General features: G+C 38.4%; 1 protein-coding gene and 1 pseudogene across 4 annotated transcripts in view; both read left to right on the forward strand.

Annotated features, from left to right (window-relative positions):
* The window catches only part of KIAA1328 (KIAA1328 ortholog), a 468,197-nt gene that overhangs the window by 416,168 nt on the left and 26,073 nt on the right, over positions 1-25,956 (forward strand). For 3 of the 4 annotated variants that reach the window (XM_027868902.1, XM_027868904.1, XM_027868903.1), the window contains one exon: positions 3,470-3,578. The exons of the other annotated variant lie outside the window; for it this stretch is intronic. In XM_027868902.1, the coding sequence (XP_027724703.1) occupies positions 3,470-3,578 (109 nt within the window). The remainder of the gene's footprint in view (positions 1-3,469; positions 3,579-25,956) is intronic. 4 annotated transcript variants of the gene reach the window in all.
* Positions 143-856, forward strand: LOC114047964 (annotated as a pseudogene).

A 25,956-nucleotide genomic window follows, 5' to 3' on the forward strand; every position in this document is an offset into this window, starting at 1 on the left:
CTTCGGCTTTGCTGAAATCAAGGTATCTTAGAGTTTTCCTGATCTCTCATTATGATTACCTATTAAAAAACATGGTACTCTTCTCCGGGGCGGGATTGGTTGTTCCCCCAGCGCCTGCTGCTTCCTGGTCCTAGTCGCAGCCATGGCTGAAGAGCAGGCACAGATTGAGTTGTTCGTCATGGCCGGCAGTGATGGTGCCAAGATTGGGAACTGCCCCTTCTCCCAAAGACTTTTCATGGTGCTCTGGCTTAAGGGTGTCACCTTCAGTGTCACCACTGTAGACACCAAGAGGAGAACAGAGACAGTACAGAAGTTGTGTCCTGGAGGTCAGCTTCCATTTTTACTGTATGGCACTGAAGTACACATGGACACTAACAAGATTGAAGAGTTTTTGGAGGCGGTGCTGAGTCCCCCTAGATACCCCAAGTTGGCAGCTAAGAACCCAGAATCCAACACAGCTGGACTAGGTGTCTTTGCAAAATTTTCTGCCTACATCAAGAATTCAAACCCAGCACTCAATGCCAACTTGGAAAAGGGGCTGTTGAAAGCCCTGAAGGTTCTTGACAACTATCTGACATCACCACTTCCTGAGGAAATTGACAAGACAAGTGCAGAAGATGAAGGTGTCTCCCACAGAAAGTTTCTGGATGGTGATGAGCTTATATTGGCTGATTGCAACCTATTGCCCAAGCTCCACATTGTACAGGTTGTATGTAAGAAATATCAGGGATTTTCTATCCCAGAGGAGTTTTGAGGGGTTCAAAGATACCTGCGCAATGCTTATGCCAGAGAGGAATTTGCCTCTACCTGTCCAGATGCTGAGGAGATAAAGCTGGCCTATGAGCTAGTAGCCAAAGCCCTGTAGTAGCCATGAACAGAGCTTCTTTCCCCCACTTCCGCTACTTCTTTCACAAATGGCTTGATAAAGCTGCCCAATGAGCACGTTTCAAGATGGCCACTGAGCGCAGAATTTTGAAATAAAGTACAGAAGGGCAGGGAAGGCTATTGGGGAGCAGGATGGGGAGAAAAATGAGTGGAATTTTTTTGGAAAGGGATAGGATGAAAATATTTCAATAATAAAACAGTTAAAATACAGAAACAAAAAAAAACAAAAAACAAAAAAAAGCATGGTAGTCTGACCTGAGCTGGCCTGAAATCATATTGGCTTTTAGTGATTACTGCTTCCCCTTTTAAAAAATTCATAAACCATCCTTTTGATAATATATTCTAGAATATTTCAACGAATCAAAATCAAGCCTACTAGTATGCAACTAGCAGATACTACCTTTTTGTGGAAGTGAGGATTTTTCCTCTTCTCCAGTCCTTTGGTATCTCTTCCATTTGATGAAGTCTTTTAAAGATCATAGTAATTCTCAATCACATTTAACAGTTCTCTTATTACCTTCATACATAGTGTGTCTAGACCTAGTGACCTGAACTCCCTTGGTTTCCATAACACCATGCTGTTCTGGTTCTCATCCTACTTTCATTCATTTATTCAACAATCATTTTATTAGGCAGACACCATGCTAGGCACTCAGGATGCAAAGACAAAAAAGAAGCAGTCCCTACCCTCAAGGAATTTATGTTATACTGGGAGAATACAATATATACATACATAAATGTAAAATACAAAATAAATACATAGTAATTTAATATTGGTGGAAAGGACTAACAAATTGGAGAAAAGGGCTTATATAGGAGGTGGCATTTGAAATGAGCCTGGAATAGAACTAGGGTTTCCAAAATCCAGTAAACGTTTATTAAGCACTTACTCTGTGCCACATACTGTGCTAATGCTGGGGATACAATTGATAAAAAGAAAGACAACTCTCAAGGAGCTTACAAACTAATAGGAGGAGACAAGACACAAAACAATACAGGAAAGCTAGGGCAGGTAGGGAGTGGGAAGGGGCACCAGGGGATATCTTGTTCCATGGAATTATAACCAAGCAGAGCAGCTTCTGCCCTCTATAAAGGAAGGCACTGGAAGGAGGTGGTACTCTGACCTCCAGCCCTCCAGTCAAAGGGGAGAGGAGGCTAAGGGAGGTGGTCTCAGCCAAGGCATGAGTTAGCAACCTGGCGATGAAATTAGAAGTGATGAGTTTATCCTTGGAAGGGCATCTTGTTCCACAGAGTTGAAAGCAGTCAGAATAGCAGAAACAAAGTGAAGAGTTTACCTTCCAAAAGATGGAGATGGGATGTTGTATATGGGAAACAGCACACAGGCCAGTTTGGCTAGAATTTGGACTGTGAATGGGAGTTGGTGGGGAGTGAAGTAGAAGGATATTCTGGAGGTAAAGGAAGAACAATGTACAATCAGCCTGGAAAGACAGGCTGGAGCCAGAATGTGAAGCATTTTAAGTGCCAAACAGAAGAACTCAGAGTGCAGAGGAGAAGTTGTTGGATTTGGATTCAAGATGTGGGTTTGAATCCTGGGTCAGCTTTTTACTTACTCTGAACAAGTCTTTTCACCTCTCTTGGTATCAATTTTTTTGGTACCAATGAGGAGACTGTACTGAGGTCATCTAGGAAAAGAGGCCAGATATTTCTTGTTTTCTTGAAGGTGACATAGAAAGGGTCTTTCCCCTGTCATGCCATTTTTCAACCCACAGCGCTTTACAGAAAGGAAAATAGAAGTGGGCATCAACAGATTCAAAAACTGTTTCTATCAAATGGATACTTTATTAGAGAAAGGAACACAGTCTACAAGGATCTCAAGAAATTACATTAGTGCTTAGGAATTTGAATCCAGGAAACCAGGGCCATTCCCAAAATCACAAGATTACCAGGAACTAACTTGCTGGGTTAATTCCCCCCATAATAGGGAATTGTGGAGTGTATTATAGCACGATCTTTGGACCAAGAGCCTGAAAATATCCTATTCAAGTGCTGGAAGAGCCAGGAATACCCAAGAATCTTTGGCAATACTTTTTGCTCATTTTATTTTTCTATTACTTGGAAGTACAAAATTTTGGACTTTTGTTTACTATCAACTGATTCTTCTAGTGTTTTCTGGAGTTAAGCAAAGGTATTTTCTTGTAATAATTAAAGGGAAAAAAGGAATAAAAATCAAAATATACAAACTATTTGAGTAGATTCACAGTAGACTCAAATCAGCAGGAATATGACAAGCCATCAGCTTTGGAAAGCTCAGTAGCAGGAAAGGGAAGGGGAAGTGAATAAGTATTTATTAAATACCTCCTCTGTGCCAAGCACTGTGCTAAACACTTTGCAAGTATTAGGTGTGCTATTGCACAAACATGTTTCTCAAACAAAGGCAAGGCTTGACTTTCTTCAGTGCTACCTGACAAACTGAAGCAACTTGCTGAAATTCCTACTTGCCCTTGTAACATCTCCTACCTTTGTAAGTCTAGGGATTTCTTCAGTCACACGCCATACCACATGTGCTATTCACAGCTTTTCTAGATTAAGTGCTGGAATTTTTTGCCTTTGTTCCTTTCTACAGGGACAATGTTGGGAGCTAGAAAAGATGCAACCCCATCTCCTATAATGTCAGTCAACCAAAAGGATTTTGTAACCACTGCTACGTCACCATTCCAACATGACGCTGTCAGGTAAGCTGCTGGGGAACCTTTGGTGTAACATTCCACAGATGCACCCATTACATCTGTCCAATTTGAGGGAAGCAGCCGAGTTCCTTTGGTGCTATGCTGTAATGTGAGAGGGATAATATAATCTCTAAACTGCCCTGTCTTTTGACATTTATAGTAAGCTTTAAATTGCTTATTAGAAGAAGAAAAGTAGAAATGTGCCAAGTTAGAACATTTTGTTTTTACTTAGATTTTTAAATGGATATGTTTTATGCTTAAAGTTCTGCTATGTTTAATAGATGTGTAAATAATTGAAACAGTTAGTGATAACCCCTGTTAGGCCTTAAGTCCACTGGAAGGTTTTAATCACTTTGCATTTTTTCCAAGTTTTATCAAATGGAATTTCCCTAAAATATATCACACAGATGTTATTTTATATTTAATGACAAGTAGCAAAATCACATTAAGTCAGCAGCTTTGATTATACTGTGTGCCTGCTCTAGAGGCTTCCCCATAATAGAAATACCACTTTTACTCTAGTAAAGGGAAGTAGGTTTGTTTTCACTGCCATAATGTTCACAATAACTTTGTCTCATTTTGGGATTATAGCTCCCAAGGCCATGCGCATGTGTATGTGTGAGTGTGTATACATGTACCATATTTGTTAATGAAAATTTTAAATCAATAAAAACCATATCTCTTGTCTACATGACAACTTCTGGCAATAGAAGTTGAATTGGTTTTGGACCCAAAGGATGATTGGCTGAATTGCTGGGGGTGAACCGAAGGGAAAAGAGCCCTTGACAAAGCATGAAAGGTGGGAAAGTACATTCAGTTTTCTTCTCCTCTATACTGTCCCCACCAGTGTATATCATAAGCTAGGTAAACATTTAGGTGGTCTCTCTTGTTCCCTTGGGAAGCTGGTGATATTTTTTTCTATCTTATGTGGAAATGTATAGTATATAATCAGGGAGGCCACTGATAATTAAGATAGGTTTTGATATGTTCCCCTGTAGAAGTGAAATTCATCTTTTGAAGGAGATTATTTCCTACTTAGTGCCCTGATATTCACAATTCTACATTGCAACAACAAAAGAACATTTAAAAAACAAATACTCCATTAAAAGAGCAACATTAGTCTCATTTAAAACAGCCACATCTGCAGATACCACTGTGGAGGATGAAATTCCTGTATCACCATTGGAGGCTCCTAGATGGTTATATATAAACAATGACACAAATTATATTATTGAAAGGGAATCTATAAAAATAGAAGTGATTAGCTTGCAACAGCATTTCAGAGGTTTACTTATTGTATAAGGAATAGAAAATTCTACCATCTCAAAATGCATCTAAAAACATCTTTCCCCAGTGAGAGGCTCTTATTGAAACACATGTGAATCTGACCAGGGTAAGTAGCCTTGGTATGCTTTTCCTTACTCATGGGCTTCTTTAATTGACAATGGTAAATGGACAAAGCTTTCTTTAGAGACCTAAAGCTGATCCTATCCTTCATCAGAAAACCTGCTTGGGCAGCAGGTCCTTCCCAATTTATCATTGAATGCTTATAAGCTTAGACTGCAAGTTTAACTAACTAAATTAATCAATATTGAGAATTATAGCAGCTTTTGTACAGCAGTTAAGGGACTGTCAGCATGTTAGTGATACTAGAGACCTTTGAGGGGTTAATCACTTAATCAACCATATTTCTTGAGACAGAAACTTTTTATATAAGGTAAAATATCTCTTCAGATACTACCTCTCACTGTCTGTTTAATGCTGAGATAAATATTAGCCACAAAGGGGCTTAGTTTATGTTTACTTGAGGATATTTGTGGTTTTGAACATTTATACTCCTTTCATCTCTTCAGACAAGTGTGGATCATAAGCATTTTTTTAATTCTAAAAAAAAAAAAATCCAAACCAGTTACAATCTTTTAACCTTGCAAAATGAACACGTACTGCTTACTGATTACAAATCTGATGATTTTAAAGAAATATTTAGAATCTGTTCCATTGGTTTCGGGAATAGTGACATCTTAACCACCTCTAGGGACATGCACTATAGGCCAAAGTGCTTATAGGAATGTTAGGCTACAGAAACAAAGGCCCAGAAGTTAAGGCTTTCATAATTGACCGTGTGTAATGTCATCACTGCCCATATTTTTGTAACTTTTCTTGTTAAGAGTGCTACTACTCTGTTTCATTAGTAGATTCATACTCTTGACTTTGCTGATTTTGAACTAAATTCACATGTTGGTCTAAAATATTGTAGGGTACTTGATTTAGAATATTCCACACTCTAACTAACAATTTGAGCTCCAGTAGAATTCATCTCATCTCTTCTCAGGGGATTAAGCTCAGTTGGAAGGAAAGAAAAAAAAACCAAATAATCTGGATTTTTGATCTTTACACTAAATTTTCTTGCTATTGCAGACATAAATCAGACCTTTAACACTAATGTGTTTTTTGATAGTTACCTTTCTAGCATGAGAAAGAAGATTAAAATGTTCCTGTCATTTAGATTTTGCAGGATACCCCTAATATATACTGAGTGCACCATATCAGCCCTGCAGAGTTTTATAAATCTGTATTAAAATTGTTTATAAACTTGTGTTTATTATGGGCTTTAAAAAGCAGGTTTCTTCATCTGTTAGTCCCTAACAGTTCAGATCAAATATAAAAACTCAGAATATTCTTAAGAAATGAGTATTTGACTAAATAAAATAATGTGTAGCATACCAGATTTTCTCCTTAGAAGTGCACATTGGCATGTTATGGATCCATTATACAAAATGCAGAGTTGAAAAAAGATCCAGAGCTATGAACATCAGTTACTGAAAAGACACAGGTAGATGCTTTCCAGATCTCAGTATCAGATGTGGTTTAGTTATTTTCATTTTCAAGCATGGAGAATGGAAAGTGCATGATTTTTATAGAGAACTTTTTAGTTACTCACAAACTCTTAATGGGGGGTGGGGGGAGAGAAACTTTTTATTTTTCATCCCAACAAACATTTTAAGGTACAAAGGAGAGGGAAAATATAGCCACTTCCCCTATCCACACCTGAATTCTAAGCATTTTTAAGACTGGAAAAAAAAGAGTGGGAGTAGAGAAGAAGCTGATAGGAGACAAGTTTTCCTTTTTTCCCTGAAGAGAGCTAACGGCCAGAAAAGTCCAATATAGTTCCATATGCAGGTGATAAAACCAGACGTTGGCAAATTAATCTCTCTTATTCACTGTGTAGGTTGTTAATTGTTCTCTCTGCTGGCTGTCGATATAATGTGAAATTTTCATTCCCCATTCAAGATGGAAAAAGTTGTGGCTGAAAATGTTAACATTTGCATTTTTATTTGTTGATTTATTTAAAGGACAGCCTCTCTTACAGCAATCCATCACTCGGTGACACCCCAAATATGAATAATGTATTGTAGACTTGCGGTTACAATGTGTAATAAGTGCCAGAGACAGTAGAGGAATGTTAACTATGTTGCAAATGTAATATTTATCGACTCATAAAGTTTATTGCTTTCGAGGTTCAATAATACTGACCATAGGACATTAATATCACTTATCTTGATTTTAGTTGGGCACCTTTGTATGTAGAAATATCCCATCTACCTCATGCTTACAAAATAAATGTGAAATTTACAGCACCAGTAAGTAGGATATTATGGTGTTCCTGGATGAGAGCTGCAGTGCTCTATTCCCCCAATTTCACTTCTTGGCCTCTAGCATTGATCAGACACCTCTAAGTTGTCCCAGACAGTAAGCACAGTAGTCGTCTCTGCACAGGAGGGTGGAATAGCTGAACTGTGTGAAGATATTTATTTCCACTTGGCTGGGACCGGCAACGTTCCATTTCAGCTGGAGAAAGGACTGAGGGGGGGGGTCTTTTGTCACTATCACTCTGAGCACCTGGTAGGTGGTTGAGATTAGAGCCCTGAGATTTGGCTCTTGATAGAAAGTTGAAGAAACCAGTTTTCTTGTATGGTGTCCATCCTGTGAAGTAGAGTCAAAGTTCACTCATCCTTGGGTGATCAGATTCCATTTAATCTTGTAGTCTCTGTATCACAGAGCACCATAGGGCACCAGGGACTCCAGTTCTAACCCAAAGCTATAAAAGATGAAGTTGGAACAGGGACTTTGGCTTTCCCTAGAGCTAGAGGAAAGGTCTGATCCAACATACAAGCTATTATTAATTAACCCTTTCATGCCTGCCAGAGTTAATGTGTCCATTAAAAACAATGAAGATCACACTGGGAATATCTGACTCTTAGCAAAAAAAAAAGTAGTGTTAATTAGCAACTGTCAGCTGTAATTGTCATCCTCATTAAGATGCAGAATTATGTATTTCTTAGTTATAAATAACCTTTCTAATTGTACTTGATGTATGCCAGTTTAATCAAAAAGTACACTTGCAAACAGGCAGATATTTGCATTAATCTAGCATTGGATCTTCAAGATTTTTTGATAGTCTTTTATTTCAGATCTAAGTCAGAGAAAAAAAAATCTACTATAGTTGCATATCCTTTATGTATTAGTGACTTTTTCTATTCAGCTATGTAGAACTGACAGGATTTTATATTAAAATTAGGTTAAATATCTTCTGAGATTGTTCAGTGTAATAGAAATCTTGTCAGTTTTTGAAGCAATTGGTGGGGTTTCCATCACTCAGTCTTTTGATAAGAAGTTGATTATTGTTCCATACTGATAAAGCTGAACATCAGGCATATAGCTATCAGATGAAAATAGCCCAGTCCCCTCTTTTCCTGAGCTCCAAGGCCAACTTGTGTTTTTGTCCTTTCTCTAGGAAATCAATTGTTCTCTTTTGTAGGGAGAAAGGGACGAATGTTAGTATTTTTACTAAACTGTTCTTGCAACTATATGTTGGTGAATTTCTGCTTGTGAGATTCTACCAACTTCGGGAACCTTTTTTGGGAAGTAGTGTCAACTAGTCTACCTACTGGCTTTTGCAGGAAAGGTGAATTCTTCACAACATCCTTTGAGGTTATGGTGTATTGTTTTGTTTTTACTGTGCTTTAAAGGAGTTCATTAGTTCTTTGGGATTTTTTGCCCCTTAGAGTTGGGGGTGAGGGGTGGGAAGAAACAAAAAACAAAATACCCCCAAAGCTATTTGGATCTTTTTTTGGGGGGGGGGGGTTGATCAAACTATGCTCACTAGAAGCTGAAATGGTTTTGAAAAATTGCTTTTTTGCTGCTTAAGTATATCCCTTGCTGAGTTTTCTGTACTACAGTCTCACACACACATATAATCACACAAATGGGAACTGATTACAACATATGGTCAGCTACTTAAAGGCGGATCCTCAGATCCCTCTTGACTGGTGTTTAGGCTACCAAGAGTTGTAATATGAGTAATGGAAAGTTTCATAGGGTACATAATGTATAACTGTCCCCCACCAGTGCCAAGAAGACAGGGTGCAGGGTTCCTCTCTGAAACCTAAATTGCTGTTGTTTTAAGATGTTCGACTTTACTTTAGCTTTAAAGGATTTGATGTGAAAATTCAGTATGCCCCCAGCACAAGTTGTGATGGCATAATCTTAAAAGTGCTAGACACATGATGGTGTGAGTGTTTTTGCATCAGTTTTTGTTAATAACCTGTTAGAGTGTAAACCAAGGCTGGAGTGTATATGCACTTTGGGCAGTGTCTGGTTTCTCACATAGGTATACATCTGACAATTTGGAAAGTTGAGAAGGGTGGGAATCATGCTAATTTGCTATCCTAAAAATAACAAATACATAATATCTGAGGCAAAAATATTCTATTTGGGAGTTTCTGCTGTCCAAACAGCCTGAAGTTTTTTGAATATTTATCAGGATATTTAGAATCCAAGTACAAAACTTGCAGATAATAATAATAATTTAAATAATAATCATAAGTATTATTATTGATATTGATTGGTATTATTATTGATAATAATTAGTATTATTGATAATTATTATATAATTTATATAGTAGTTTACAGTTTATCAAGAATTTCAGATGCCATGCAACAACCCTATGAAGTAGACAGAATCAGTGTTTATTACTCATTTTTCTTATGAAGAGCTCAAAGAAATTAATTTATCCACTTAAACTCAGCTAATAAGTTTCAGTCAGGACTCAAACTCAAGTTCTCTAATTCCAAGAGATATCTCTTTCTGCTATCCTATGGTGATGAGCTGAGTGTTTACCTGAGTTGGATATTTGGGATTTAAGATAGAAACCTTCTAGACTCCTGAGATTTGTTTTTCACTTACATCAGATTCAGTACATAAGCTTAAGACGAGGCCTCCTCAGGTGATTAGCTGAAGAAATTAGAATGAGACTTAAGAAAAATAAAATCACACTCAGATTCTTATAATCTAGCCAAATGCTTAGATTCTTATAATCTAGACAATAGCTCAGTAATATTCAGATTCCCTAAGAGTCTGGCCAATATGGAAGATGTTCTAATAAACCTTGCCTTTAGCTGAAAGGAGGCTTGGGTCGAATTCTTTCGAGCAGGTCCCATGTGTTGTGATTTTGGGGTCCCAGAACCCTTAAACCTCTAAACCTCAACATTTTGATGACCCATATAGGGAAATTGCCAAACCACAAGTTATTTCTCCAGCCAAGACTGGAAGATATGTAAGACTTCCCCCCTTCTTTCTTGCCCTGCAGTAGGGGTCACTCTCCAAGCACCTAGGAAGGTTTGTAGGTGCTTTTTGGGCAGACATTTATGAGGCTGTCTCGCAGTTGGCCTGACACTCTCAAGTTTGTGGTCCACTGATTCAGTTTGAGGCCATGGACCTGGGTACACCTTCTGCAGCATGGAGGACAAGGATGGACGCCCTATCCAGATGTGTACGTCCAATTCTGTCATTTCTCTTGGTGATAAGGAATTGGGAAAACTGCAGGTGCTTTTTGGTTCCCTGAGGCTTACTTACTCCTTCCGTCTATACCGCTGGATCCTCCTTAATGGAGGCTATAGGCAAAAGTTAGAACTGCTAAAAACATCTTAGCAGATTCTGAAGGTTTTCTGATTGATCATTAAGAAGTTTTGAAACACCTTCTTACAACCCTGGTAACTCCCTTCTCCTACTCCCTTCCCTTGGGTCAAGAGGGTATCTGTTAATCCCTCTTATAGGAGAAGAGAGTTCCACCCTCCCCCCGCTCTGAATTCGCCCTCTACAACATGGGCCAGGCTGGCAATGGCCTTGGGCCCTGGGGCAACCTTTGCCTGGAAGCATCACTCAGGTTCAGCACATCCTGCTCAAGGCAAAGAAACTAGACTCTGAACTTGGACTATAGGCCATTCACCTAGTTGGCAGCAAACAGTGGGTACCAGCCAATGTCCCCCCATCATCCCCTGGATGCAACCTATGATCGGTTCCAGTCAACCTCTGTGGGACCCACTTGAGGCAAGGACATCTCTATGCTCCTTGCCAGCAGGAAGCAGTTTCAGAAGCCAAGACCTTCATCCCTTACCCCAAAAGAATTTGGGTCCCATTTGTTTGAGGGGGGAATGATGGAGATGGGAACTCCTAAAAGGAAAAGACCATGTCTTTGGGATCTGGACCCCAAAAAGGAAAAACCCTGGACTTTCCTACCTGGCCAAATCTCTGGCATTTACCTGAGGCTATAATCCTATCAATGGACCTTTCACTGTGGCTATGCCCAATCTCCCAATTCTATTCTATTACCTCCCACTAGCCCCTGGCCACTTCCCACCCTTAATCCTATCTAGACTCCATTCTCCCATGGCCATGTGGTCTAGGTCCCTGGTGTTCTGTTCCCCCATGACTTACTGGCCACTTCCATCCAGATCCTCCTTAGACCCCCTCCTCCAGTCACCCCAAACTACTTGGCCACTCCTAGATCTCTCCCATAATCTTTCTGCATATAAGGTCCATCTTGTCTCTATTAAGGTGCTCAGATTCTTATAATCTAGCCAAAGGCTCAGATTCTTATAATCTAGCCAATAGCTCACTAAGAGTCTGGCCAATATGGCAGATGTTGTAATAAACCTTGTCTTTGGCTGAAAAAAATAAAATAAAATAAAATCACAATTAAAATTAAGCTCCTTGAGGTCAGGGACTGTTTTGTTGTGGTTTCTATTCCTAACATATGGCAATGTACTTACTAAATGCTGATAATACAGGGTACTTAATAAATGTTTATTTAATTGAATTGAATTGAAATCTCTAGTCTGACTCTTATGTCTTTGATTACTTTTATTTTAGACTTCTTAATAGCTTTGAAAATTAGCATATAACTTGTTTCTTAAAGTACAGAGTATATATATAGTTAATGTCCCTAATCAATGAAAATCATGATTATAAAGTTTCTTTATTTGAAAAAAACATCTATTTGTTCTTACTTCCAAGCTTTGATGTAAAAATTCTGTTTTTCAAAATGACTTCCTAGCATCTTGCCTATTGAACAACAAACTGCCATTTTCACTCTATCTGCCCCAAACGTGATTATTTACTTATTTCTTACCAGCAGAATGGGGCCTATCGAAACTGTTCTTTCAGAATCAGAACTTAATTGCAGGAATTAAATGAAGATTAAAAGAATGTATAAGACACTTCAGGAAATATGGTATTGAATGTAAAGTAAAAATACACTTATACCTTCTTCTTTAGTCATAGATAAAGCTGAAAGGGGCCTTTGAAATGATCTAGTCCAACTCTTATTTTACAGGTGAGGAAAATGAGGCACAAAGTAGCACAGCAGAATATAAACCCAGATTCTCTAATTCTAAATCCAATATACTTTCCACTACATCATGCTGCCAATCAATGGCATAAACTACAGGGGCTCTTTGAGCCCCAACTCTACAACATATCCCAGAGCACCCTCCTTTGGGGAGCTCAAAGCACATCACAAGCATCATTTAAATAATTTTTATCATCTATTTCATAAAGTAGAAATCGGTATATAAATCACTCTTTTCAAATAGCTTTTAAAAGTCATTAAGGCTATAGAAGTTTAAGCCCAAATAGCCTGTGTCATTGTTTTTCTTTAATATTATTATCATATCTCATCATAATCTTAATATCATAATAATTTAATACAATTATTATCAACTGTAATACCAGTAACACCTTTTTCCAACATTTGAAATCTTCCTTTATGACTCCGTATTTTATTATCTGTTTTGTTTGTTTTGTTTTGGAGGGGGGAATGTTGAGCCTGGAAGAAATATACTCATAGTACCACCCATAAATATTTAAGAGAGAGATAGGGAGAGAAAGAGGGAGAGAGGGAGAGAAGGAGGGAGGGAGGGAGGGGGAGAGAGAGAGAGCACAAAGTAGAAAAACACATATTTCAGTAATTTTCCTACCAATCCAATTCCTACTTTTCATTAGTCATGGCACCTAATGCATTTCCTTTAGACATAATGCCTAATTTGGTTAGATTCTCAATACAGAGGATTATTTTATTTTTTATTATTTATTATTATTATTATTTTAATAATTAGCACTAATCAAAGTAAATCCTCATAATTTTACTCCCTGAGGAAGGGGGAAGCCAACCTCAATTAGTGAGAGATATGACTTCTCATCTTTAAAAAAATATATAATAAATTCATCAAGTATTTGCTGCATGTCCACTATGTAGTGAGATTAGCCTTAGCAAGGATAAAGGCTACCTTTTTTTATGAGACAAGGCGAAAGAGATAGTGGCGGAAGGCATCTGGGTGATGTGAAATAAGGAGGGGAGAAGAGGGAGCTCTTAGTGAATGCACTTCATCTTTTCCAGTGAAATGAGACAAGATTCTCAGCTGAGCAGGGTAGAGAAACGGGAAGCCATGGGAAGTTTGAGGAGGGATGAAAAGACTTAGAAAAGCCACTGTGGTCATTGGGAGTGAATTGATTGGGGAAGTATAAAAGAATTGCCTTGCCACAGTGAGGACCCAGACAAGATTACGTATCATAAACTTGTAGTCTGCCCAGTCAGCATAGTTTCTTGATTTTTCTCCAGCTTTGTTTAGCAATGCATGAATAGAAGTGAAGGCAGTGAATGGTGGAAATGATATAAGGCTGGGGTTTGAAAGAACAAAATCAGCAAGAAGATAAGGGGGAGAAGCTTGAGAGAAGAAGATAGTGTAGAATGTATTAGAATGCATGTTCTTTGAGGGTCAGGACTGTTTTTCTTTTCCTTTATAGCCCCAGTGCTTAGCACAGGGCCTGGCATTTAGTAAGCACTTAATAAATATTTGTTGACTGGTAGAATGTAACCTCCTTGCGAGGTGGGATTATTTTATTCTTTGTATTTGTTTCTCTAGCACCTAGCCTGGTCCATTCCACATGAGACACCTAATAAATGCTTGTTAATTGATTGAATAGTATAACCCTGTTTCAGAGGAGTAATGTAAAGATAGTATCAGATGCTTTGCAAAATCTAGTAAACTATAATTGTAGTATTCCCTTGATCTATAAGTTTAGTAACCTCAAAAAGAAATAAGCCAAGTCTGTTACGACCTGTTCTTGAGGAAGCCATTCTGGCTCTTTGTAATTGTTGCTTTCTTTTCTTCACCACCTGTCCCTTTAATAATATGTACTTCTAAAGGTAGGCAACAAATTTGTTCATGATTAAGTGGCTGAGCAGGGCTGCAGATCAGCTCTGTCAGTGCAGAGAAGGGAACTTTCCCAGTGACCTGAAGAGAGACCACAGAGAAGGAAGTGAGTCTTGAGAGAGGAGCATTACTCTAACATGTTGAGAGGGAGGGCAAAGACATTTCAGATTAAGTGAATATATGCTGAAGTGTAAATGGGCAAAGTCTATCTGAAGGACAGTGATTAGACTGCTCATGGTAGAGAAGAAGGGTTTTGGCCCTGGGGTACCGTGAGAAATAGTGTTGAAGAGGTGGGTTGGGGCCAAAATGTAGAGTAATTCTTAAAGAATTAGAATTTAGTTCTATAGACAGTAAGGCACTGTTGAAGGTTTCTGAGCAGTGTAGCGACAGGATCTTATGATATTTTGGGATGATTAGTCTATGCTATATAGAGGGAAAGAGAATTTGAGACTTGGAGTCAGAGATTCGGGGTTCAAGTTCTGACCCTATTTGTCAGGGTCTGTATGGGTTATATAACCTCTCTGGGCCTCAGTTTATTCACTTGTGAAATGAGAGCTTTGGACAAGCCGCTAAGGTCCTTTCTGCCTCTGAATCCTTTGATCCTGTGATGAGGCGGATTGGAGATGGGGAGAAACTGGAGGCTATCTGCAGCTGGTAGGGTGACAAACCCACTGGAGGAGAGGACCATCATCCTGTCAAACTGATTATTAAGGGTATATTACCAGCAAAGATACTCAGTATACTATCAGTAGCACCAAGAACAATTGTGTCAATATAATTCCTGTGTCTGATGAAAATATCCTGCTTTTACTTAAGTTCTGATGTTAGATCCATATTTTAATTCCTACTGTTAAGAACCATTAATGTATTTATCTATTCCTTTTTGTACATGAGTTTGTAGGATGTATATGAATAAGTAAAGAAAGTAGAAATAAGTAGGATGATAAACTAGAACAATGAGGATGTAACATGAGCTCTGGGAACTAGTGCAGCTCTTAGAGAAACCTGTACTAGTTATTAGAGTTACCTTCCCACTTTGGGAAACCTTGAAGAGTTAGTCTCACACAGGAAGCATATGCTTAAGAAAATGCACACTCTTGCAACCCCTTGTCTTCACCAGTCAGACAAAAACTCATTGCAGCTTCATTCCTTTATTTCTTAAAAACCCTTTCCAAGGACTCAAGTTGGTAGAGTGGAACACTTTTGTGTTTTATTGGTTTAAACAATTTCTCTAACTTCAGGTTTTGGTTATAGGCCACATTTACCTGAATATCTTATTTCTTTGGCAACCCTGAATTAGATAAGTATGTTGTCTTCCATTTGTCTCTTCTCTATGGATTTGAACTCCATGGGTTGTTGTTCAGTTGTGTCTGACTCTTCACGACCCCATGGAACCTTCTATCCTCCACTATCACTAGAATCTGCCCAAATTCATGTTCATTGTTTCCATGACACTATCCATCTCATCTTCTCCCATCCCCTTTTCCTTTTGCTTCCCGTCTTTCCCAACATCAGGGTCTTTTCCAATGAGTCCCATCTTCTCATTATGTGGCCAAAGTATTTAAGCTTCACCTTCAGTATTTGACCTTCCAGAGAATAGCCTGAAATAATTTTGGGACCATCAGTTTTGAAGCTCCCTATTGCTTTGGCCACTGAATTTCAAACTGGTCAGATCCTTAGAATAAAATCATCTCGTTGAAAAAGACCTTGCCAATAGTCTTACATAGGTTAACGTTGTTGCATTTCTTTCACCCTGAGAGCAGTTTAAATGCCATTTGTCTTTGACTAAACAGATTTAGAATATCATAGGATTTAGATCTCATGGAAGAGACTTTCAAGATCATCTAGGACAGCTTCATCATTTTATAATTGAAGAAAACTGAGTCTCAGAATGGTGAAATGACTTGGCCATAATTACCCAGAGATAGAAGTAAGTGGCAGGGCTAGAGTTCAAACACAGACATTCTGCAAACAGTATCAATGCTAATTCTTCAGCATTTTAAGGTATTGTCTCTATTCTTCCTAAATATAGAAAGATAGGGATTATAACCATCTGTTGGATAATAAAGTTTATCTTGGGATTTAACATGCTCTTCAGACATCTGTTTTCTCAGGTGACTAAAAGCTGTACCTGCATGTTTAAGTTGATGTTAGATTTCTTCCTCATTGTCAACCTTTTGTGAAGATAACTGAAAATATTCCATATTCTTTAGACCACTGTGACCCTTTCCTTCCTCTACAAAGGCACCTGGTACATCTGGAAAACTTCATGAGGAAATACCAGCTTTTCTTGACTTTTCTCTCATTTTACCTCCTGTGCTACAGTATAGCCCTTCAAGAAATTTGGAGTGGCAAAGTTTGGGAAGCTTTGCTCTAGATTTTCACCATCAATCTGAATTTTTGAAACTGGTGACTGATTACTGCTGATCATGGCCTTCTAAATGGTGGCAAGCCTAAACCCACTAGCATTCCAAAAAGAATTTTTGAGAGGAAAAAGGAGGTGGTTCAGGATGGCTTGTAGAGACGATGGACAACAAGGCAAGACTGTTATTATTTCTTTAGTTAAAAATGTTTCTTTTATTTAAAATTGTACCATTTACAGCATCCCTGAAAACATCTGGTATATCTTTGCCATTTCAAGTCTCTATAATAAGAGTTTCAAGTCATGGTTCAAATTTTCCTGTAACCACTCTGAACATTTCAGTAGCATTTTCATTAGTTCTTGATGCCTTCTATTTTTATCTGCTTGAAGATTTGTCTCATCCTGCCAAAACTTGAGAGTATTTCAGGGTTGGTGCCACTAATTGCTCTCTGGAAAGAATTGGTGACAACAAACTTCAGTTCATGAAGCATCTTTATAATTCTGATGTATTTTGATGGCTTCTTATTCAAACAATAGGCATCATCCACCCTTAAAGTCTTGAGACAGTTGGGCCTGCGTGCTTGAGCATTGAACTGTCTGAATGTCAGATCTTTTTCACCTAGTATTCAGACCATCTTTTCTTCATACTGAGTTAAGAATCATCCTCTCATCCTGTTCCTTGGGCTTATAGTTGCTTCATATGGGCTTTCATGTAAAATTACTATAATTTTGCAAAGTGCCCAAAACCTTGTGATTATTGTTAGACAACTGAACCCAGAACCTTTGACTCTAAATCCATCTCCTTTTAAAGCTATAAACTATAAACTATAGACTAATGTTCCTAAAATATCCTAATATCCTGTCACTATTCTGCTTCTCATCATAGCAGTCATAATGTGTCCTGGTAGAGAATATAGGTGACTCTTTGCAGATACTGAGCAAAGTAGACTTGATGGTACCCTAAATGATGCTGGAACTTGTACACTATAGCTGATTCAAATGTATTACTTTTTTTTAATGCATTCATTTGGGTTTTTGTACTTTTTAGAATTGAGGCTCTCCTTGAGTAGGTCCTTAAATCTTTCAGTGAGGTTCTTCTGTAGACTTAGCTTTTACTAGGTTTAAGAGTTGACTTTATGGACATGGATCAAATTAATTTGTGGACACTCTAATGAGACTGATGTTTAAAAAATGATTTTGACTGCTCTTTTAGCCCTGGTAGAGAGGTTTAATTCATGACTTGTTTACTTAATTGGCCTATTGTTTTGTAGCAGACACCGAAGAGGATAAATACTGTTTCTTCCTCTGTGTGGGTAAAGGTGTGAATATAGGAAAGTTAGGGAGGGAGAAGGAGAGAAAACTCTAAAAAATAGTTGAGAGAGCTGAAACAAGTTATGTCCCTGCCACAGTGATGTAAACCTGCCTACAAGCAAAATGAATGAATGAATGAACAAGGATAGGGGTGGGAAACCTGTGGCCTCGAGGCCACATGTGACCCTCTAGGTCCTTGGGTGCGGCCTTTGACTGAGTCCAAGCTTTATGGAACAAATCCTTTTATTAAGGGGATTTGTTCTGTTAAGTTTGGATTCAGTCAAAGGGCCACACTTGAGGACCTAGAGGGCCACATGTGGCCTCAAGGCCACAGGTTCCCCACCCCTGAACAAATATCTGTCACCATGTGGCAAGCACTGTGCTAAGCACTGGGTATACAAATAGGATGAGACAGCCCCTTCTTTGAAGGAGCTCACACTTTTTGGAGGAGACAGCCCACATAAGAGAGTTCAGCTACAGGGCAAATGCAAAGGCCCAGAGAACCTTAGGAAAATGCAGTGACAGGATGGATACTAAGTTCTGATGGTCCTCCATCTCACTGGAGGCCTAGAATTGCTGTTCATTTTTGTTCAGTTGTTTTCAGTCATGTCCAACTCTTTGTGACCCCATTTGGGGTTTTCTTGGCAAAGATACTGAACTGGTTTGCATTTCTTTCTTCAGCTCATTTACAGATGAGGAAACTGAGGCAAACAGAGTTGAGTGACTTGGCCAGGGTCACACAGCTAGTAAGTGTCTGAGGCCAGATTTGAACTCAGGAAGATGAGTCTTCCTGACTTCAGGCTCAGCCCTCTATGCACTGCACCACCTAGCTTCCTATGAGATGCTGACTCCCAGTTTATTAAGTAGTCATGTTCAATCATGGCGTTCTTCCAGGCCAGCCACCTCATGGGGTCTGGGTAAACTAAGGATGGGGAGAAGAGAAAAAAAGAGAAGCAAAGGGAAGGGAAGGGAAGGTACCCTCCCTCCCTTGTGAGTCTTTCAACCATCTCAACTTTCATTAGATCTGGGCTATGTGGGAGTAGAGGTAGGGGTCATGATAAAACAAGGGGAAGAGTACCCTCGCTTGAAACATCATAAGGTGTTTCATAAAAACAATACCAGAGAAAGCAGTTTAGAAATACCTGAGCAGGTTTTTCATTTATTTATTTGTTTGTTTGTCTGTTTCTTAGAGCACATGAAGAATATATCCTTCCTAAATTCTGACAGCTTAAAAACCTTCTGGGTTTTGTATTCATTTTGAATTATTTAAGGGAAATAAAAGACATTCTCAAGCAATGGGATTGCTTTTTATTTTGAATGGTGTGCATTGAATAAATAAAATGGTGCTGGAGAGTATACTTTGTGGGTTTTCCTTCTTTTCAGGACTCAAAATATACCATTCTAGGACACTAGGAAGGGCCAGGAATACGATCTACATTAGAGAGTTAGAAAGGAGGGAGGTGTGAGTTAAAGCTTACCCTTCAGCCAGGACTGCATCTGCCTTTTTCCCAGCATTTTGACAGTGGACCCTGAGATGATTCTGCCCTTTAGCATTAACTCCATCTCTTGGCAGTAAAGGAACCAATTCAAAATCCTAATCTATTGACTACTTAAAACATTGTTATTGATAAGAAAGGGCTTTTAAAACCTTGAAATCTATAACTGTGACTTGTAATTGTTAGTAATGATAATATTTTAAATGATCCCTGATCTAGAGATCTTTTTGCTTTACTGGTACAAATCCACTTGTGCTTTCTCATCTTTTGTCTTTCTCGCTGATACCCTTTTGTAAATTCTCCCCAGGGAGATTGCCTAAACCTTCAACAAACATCTACTAAGGACTGCTGTGTTCCAGGCACTCCAGCTTTCAGGCTTACTGTTTTTTATCCCTCACTCTCCTCCATTCAGCCAGTCCACCTCTCTTTCTCAGTATGTCTGGTTATGTCTCTTTGAAGTCCTTCATGATGAGCTCCACCTACTCCCTTTCTCTTCATCTCAATGTCCTTTGACATATCCTTAACTGTCTTTTCCCAGTCTTTGATAATGAGGTGGCCCTTCTCTTTGCCAAGACCAAACCCTTCTATATTGTGCATGTGATCACATTCCATCCCCTCCTGTTCAGAAGATTGCATCCTCAATCATCCCCACTGTCTCTTGAATTGTTGACCTCTCCCTATTAACTGGTTCTTATCCTACTGTCCTCAAATATGCCAAAGTTATACCTCATCCTTAAAAAAATTTTACTGGACCCTGCCATCCCCTCAAGCTATCAGACCACATCTCCTTCCTTTTCCAGCCATCTCCATTTCCTTTCTTCTTACTCTTCAAGCCTTTGCAGGCTAGCTTTTGACCTTACTGCCTAAATAAAACTTCTCTCTCCAGAGTCAGTAATGATCTCTCATTGCCAAATCTGAGGGTCTTTTCTCTTTCCTAATCCTTCTTGACCTGTCTTCTGCATTTGACCCTATTGATCACCCTCTTCTTCTGGCTACTCTCATCTCAGGGTTCTTGTTACAAGTTTCTCTCCTCCCTGTCTAACCTTCCTCAGTCTCTTTTTCTAGCTCATCATCCTCTCCCACTCCCTAACTGAAGGTGTTCCCTACACTTCTGTTCTGAACCCTCTTCATTTTGCTCTCTACACTCTCAGTGACCTCATCAGACCCAGTAGGCTTAAGTATCATCTCTGTGAATGCGACTCTAAGACTGATATGTGCAGTCCTGCCTCATCAGGTTGTCTATTGCATAATTAAAACTGGATGTTTAAGGAGGAATGTTAGGCAGCTATTTTGGGTTGGCAACTTTATGATATGAGAATATAGGTCAGCTAACCAAAAACTAGAACTTTAGTTTCCTCTTGTTCTGCAAACTTATGTCAAGAATTAGAAGACTAGTGGGACCCCCTGCCCCAAAATCCTGTAAACCCATCCTAACAGCTTGCCCCATTTCTTTGGACATTTTATGTGAACTTTTTCTTGAGCAGCAAAATATTTGTACTGATGCACAAACCATAGGGTCACATGGCATTGACTTTTACTCAAACCAGAAGCTTTCATGCCAAGGTTGTAACATTGTATCATTACTTCAGAGGAGTCTTTTGTATTTGTGTGAAAATTTTAATTTCACGCCCTGCAGACTTCACAGGCTTTTGTACTCTCTCTGCTCCTGTTGTTGCATAAAGGGTAAATCCCTGTGTCACATTCATTTTGTATTGGAAGAGAGTAAAGTTCAGTTCCATTTGAGGTTTCCATACAAAGTCAGGAAGAAGTCTTTTGGTAGAAGTGCTATCTGTTAATTAATGAAAAATAGGAACTCTTTTCAACTAATAAGTCTTTTCCATATGGGTGAGCCTGACCTCAGTACTCAAAAAAGAAAAAATCCCTCTGTAAACACTGGATACTGGCGCTATTTTAGTTTTTACAGATGATCATGAACTTCCTGATTGAAACACAGGATATCCACAGGTGTTTGAGTATAAAAAGCAGTCAGACTGGGGCCAAGATCTTTTTTTAACTAGTCATTGCTGGCAAATAAATTAAAATCTCTCCCTCACACATCTGTTCAATTTAAAGAGAGAGAAGGAAATGTCGTTGTGTTGGGAAAGCTGTCAGTGTAGAGAAAGATTCCGGAACAGGTCTGAAGCAAGCAAAATCAAATCATTATTTTTAAAAAGATAGTAAAAACAATTTTTTATTTAAGTCAGATATTTTTGTAAAAATGAACTTTTTTTAAAAAGTCAAAAGTTAATATAAAGATAGTTTTAAAATCAGAGATTTAAAAATTTTAAATATAATTATAGATCCAGAGTTATAACTCCTAATCACATGATATTTTAGAAGATATATTTATGTAGCCTTTTAAGAAAATTTTAATAACTGCTTCACATCAAACTGACTACTTAGTAACTCCAGCTCAATTCTTTGTCCCCATTCTCAGTACTGAGGGCCCAGGGTCAATCTTAATTCTAAAAAAGATCAGGTAATAGTGACAGGGCAGCTCACTATCACCCATCTATAATATCCTTCTGGGCTAGGGGGGATCCATTCAAGAAATCTATGTTTTCTGATGAGGTTTTAAAGAAAGCCACACAGGTAACCTGGTGGAAGTAAGTTAAGAATCTGTATTAGTCTGAGACTATTGAAGTGATAATCCAGCTTTTAACAGAAGGAGCTTCTAGTATAAGTGTGAGGAGACTGTTTTCTCTCTTCCTCAGGAGTAACTCTTTCTAAATTGCATAGTACTTTGGGATCTGAAAAAGCAGAAAAGCTCTGCTTTCTTTTTCAGTTTGTGAATAAATAAGGAGACAGGATAAAACTACACTAGCTTTAGAAACCAAGGTTCACAGTGTTGCTGCACAAATATTTGCTTTATTTTGTGTTGCAAATAAAATAACTAAAAACTCATTCTCATTTTAGATATGACTACAAATTTTATCTTAAGTGTGCATTTTTAGGACTTTTAAAATTTGCAATATTCCTAAAACGTGAAATGCATTTCTGTCTCTAAGATGGGAAAACTCTGGGTTATATCAAATAATAGAAATATACTTTGATAGGAAAAAATTATTAAGTCAAGGGATTAAAACTTGTTTTTTTCTTTGATTTAAATGAAATCTACCCTCAGGATATTCTAAACAGGATTGAGTTTGCCCAAGAAACATGTCACTAGGCCCAGAGAACTAAGTCCTTTTCCATAGAGGAAGAAACAGGAGCTCACTTTTCAGAGGTCAGCTGACACTGTCTGCTCAGACTCTGTCCTCTGTCCTTTCACCTCTCACCAAAGGGAGGGAGCACTTTTCTTTCCTTTGATGAACTTGCTCTTTCGTCCCTTTGGGAGGGGCCTGGAATCAGTTATGGTATTAGACGGGTCATTAGATATCATCTAATACAACCCACCATATTTTACAGATAAGTAGGAACCTTGGGCCTATTTTTCACAACAGAGCAGTCTAGCCACAAACTGAGACTACACTGAGACACTAATGACTTGGCTTGCTTGCTGTGCTTTCTCTCCTCCCCTCATCCCAAAATATAATGGTGTCTCTCGTTCCATTGCCAAGCTTTTTCTCAAGTACTTTATTTTTGGTCATTATCATTGCTTAGAGTTTCTGGAAGGGGATGGAAGATGGGTGGGGGGTGGACTGTTACTGTTGTGGTTGTCAAATCAGGTGGCAGCTTTTGGTGCGCAGCCTTTTTCCCTTAAAAGGTCTTTCATACCAAGAGAGTACCAATACAGTTGGAAGACAGTGGCACAGAGGCTTGTCACCAGGTCCTGTTATTTCAAAGTTTTGTTCTAGCTTCCTGTGAGTGAGTGTATGTGAAGTTCAGTGTGACATATGCATCTGCCTTGCCATCAAGGAGGACACTAGAATGAATTGTAAGGAATTTTTCAGCTGGTGACCCTACTCACCCCAGCACCAATTCAGGACAAAGAGTATAGGTTTTATTGCACCCCAGAGCCCCTGACAAGGCTTACTGCCCACCTTCTTGCCCCTGGGCTTGGCTTGGTCTCAGTAACCCAAAAAAGATAGGGTTAAGTGGTTTAGCAGTCTTCCTATATCTGAAGTTCTGAAGAATCAGTAGAGTCAGAAGTGGGAAATATTCATTAGATCTCATCTTATTCCTACTGATAACATAACAATCCTGGCTTTGCTACTTCTCAATTCTAAACTAGTATATTGTATGGTCTTTACTCCTTTAAGAAATCTTAAGTGTAGAATCATATATTTTTGCATTCTCAATTCATTGTGGGCATCAAGCCTTGAGTTCTATCCTCAGAAAAATCCTAACTCTTAAAAAAAAAATCCCTGCCTTCCTCTCTGAACATAAACTTCTGCATTCTGCAATCTCTTAGTATGTCATCAACCTTGAGGTTAGCGTCTTACACTATCCCACCCTTCTCTTCCAAAGAATTCCAGCCCTGATGGATCCTTCATCACCTCTGAGTTCTATGCCTTTTCTATTTAACTGGCACTGGGAATAGGAAGAGTATCTTGACATACAGATGTTGATTTGATTCCATACATTTTGCCTTTGCCAGAGCAGCTATTAAAGCTTAGTTTTCTTTGACTGGGCCCAAAACCTGTAGGTCTGTGGGAAGGGCAGGAGAAAGAGAGAGGGGGAGCTCTTTTTCTTTTCCTGGGTGGCTTTCACTAATGGGCTCTTATGAGAGTTACAAAGTCCATCTATCCAAATTGTCTTTTTGTTTGAAAGTCCAAGCAGCCATAAAGTAGAACACTACAGTGCAGTTTTAGAATCTTAAATTTCAAACAATGGACTGATGAATTATTTATGCTGTTGAATGTGTTTTCAGTAATGTGTGGCATAAAATGGAATGAATGCATATCCATACTTGCCCTGAACTCTCCAAAGTGCATGCTAATAAACAGAATGATAACCGAGCATCACTCTGGTCCTATAAGATTTACAAGGCAAGCAATTTTTCTTTTTCTTCTCAGTTTTGGTTTCCACCATTATGTTTTAAATTCCTTTCAGTTTGTCATTCAGCAGGCAGCCTACTGCTTGCTTCCAACAGGAGGCAAATGGGTAACTTTCTGTGACTCCAAGCAGTCCAACAGTGCTTTTCTCTCAATATTATCAAGAGTTGGTTGTCTGTAAATTTCACTTGTCATGCTGGCTTCCAGCCATACTAAATTATGCTTTAATTCACAATTACTAAGAAGTTGCAACTCTGTATAATAGAGAACATTTCATTTTAAATGGCCATTATCCAACATCATGATTTCACAGAATGATTAAGATATCAGAGAATAATTAATCTTGAGTGTTCTCACATTTGAAAGTGTGTATGTGTGTATGAATTTTTTAAACACTATATATAGCTCTTGCTATAATGGCAACAAAACAGGAATTCTCTAGGTCTCTTTCCATTAAATGATTCCTTAATTTCTTATGTTTAGCCCCTCTACTCAGACTTACAGTAGATTTTGCTGAAGTGGCTTCCATTGCTCAGGAATTCCCAGTCATTTCACTTCTATCTATTCCCCTGTCCGCTCTCAAAAAAAATGTGTGCAACAAACACAATACCTTTGGTGTGGTTGTGCCTGAGAAAAAAGAATTTGATTTGATTTGGAGATTCTAACACAGATGCTGAAGTGATAAGTAGGGTTGTGTTCAGTTCCTTGAGTATAATCCAGATCACGTCATGACCCCTGAGTGGTACCAGGTATGAGGGGCCCCAAGTACATTAGTTGTCATTTGTTCAGTAGGTAACTGATGGAATGTTTGACAGTACAAGTCCTTGGCATCTAAAATAGATAAAATAATAAAGATGATGTATTAAGAGTGTTCACACATGAATTTGGATCATTGTTTTGATCTCTATGACTGAAGAACTCTAGCTATCACTTTGTATAAATGATAATGACTTGACTGAGTGACAGTCTTATCAACTGGACCCACTTCTAAAGGATCTGGAACAACAGATGATCTTGATATTGTAGAGGTGAAGGTTGGAATCACAGAACTAGCATGGAAACATAGAATTTCAATGCAACTTGAGCCCTAGCACCAGTAGCATCAGTCTGTAGGATGGAGCCCATGAGGACTTGAGCTACCTTAGCCTATCTATCTGCCAAAGTGATGCAAAAATTTCCCTAAGCCTAGCAAGTAGACTATAGGGACCCTTTGACTTAAATTTTGAAGAAAAGCAGTTTCTCCCTTCTGGCTCCCTCATAGATGTGAAATTAGAGTCTAGCAAAGAATTGTAGATACTGAGTCTTACTCTGCTTCACTTCTTACAAGTCCTCCCATGTTTCTCTGAAATCCTCAAATTCATTGTTTCTTATGGCACAACAATATTCTATTATATTTGCAAACAAAAATTTATTCAGACATTCCCTATTAGAAGTAAACCCTAAAAGATTTTAAGTTGTTTTGTCTCAGATTTGCTCAACTTGTCATTGTGATTTATTTTATTTCTGTTCACTGAAGCAAGGTATATTGACATTGTCTTGTAAGTGAGCAAAAGAAGTTAAAGAACAGCATTCTTTGATATTGATGTTTTCAAGTCTATTCTGAAATTAATGTTAAAAGGACCAAATCGTGAATTTTATCTTAACATGAAAAAAGGAAAAGAATGCTATGTATAAAATAAAGGGAAAGAAAATAAAATATGTGAGAACCTTTAAAATTAGGAAAT

This window comes from Vombatus ursinus, unplaced genomic scaffold (genome assembly GCF_900497805.2).
Source record: "Vombatus ursinus unplaced genomic scaffold, bare-nosed wombat genome assembly UNPS02014791.1, whole genome shotgun sequence".
Lineage (NCBI taxonomy): Eukaryota > Metazoa > Chordata > Mammalia > Diprotodontia > Vombatidae > Vombatus > Vombatus ursinus.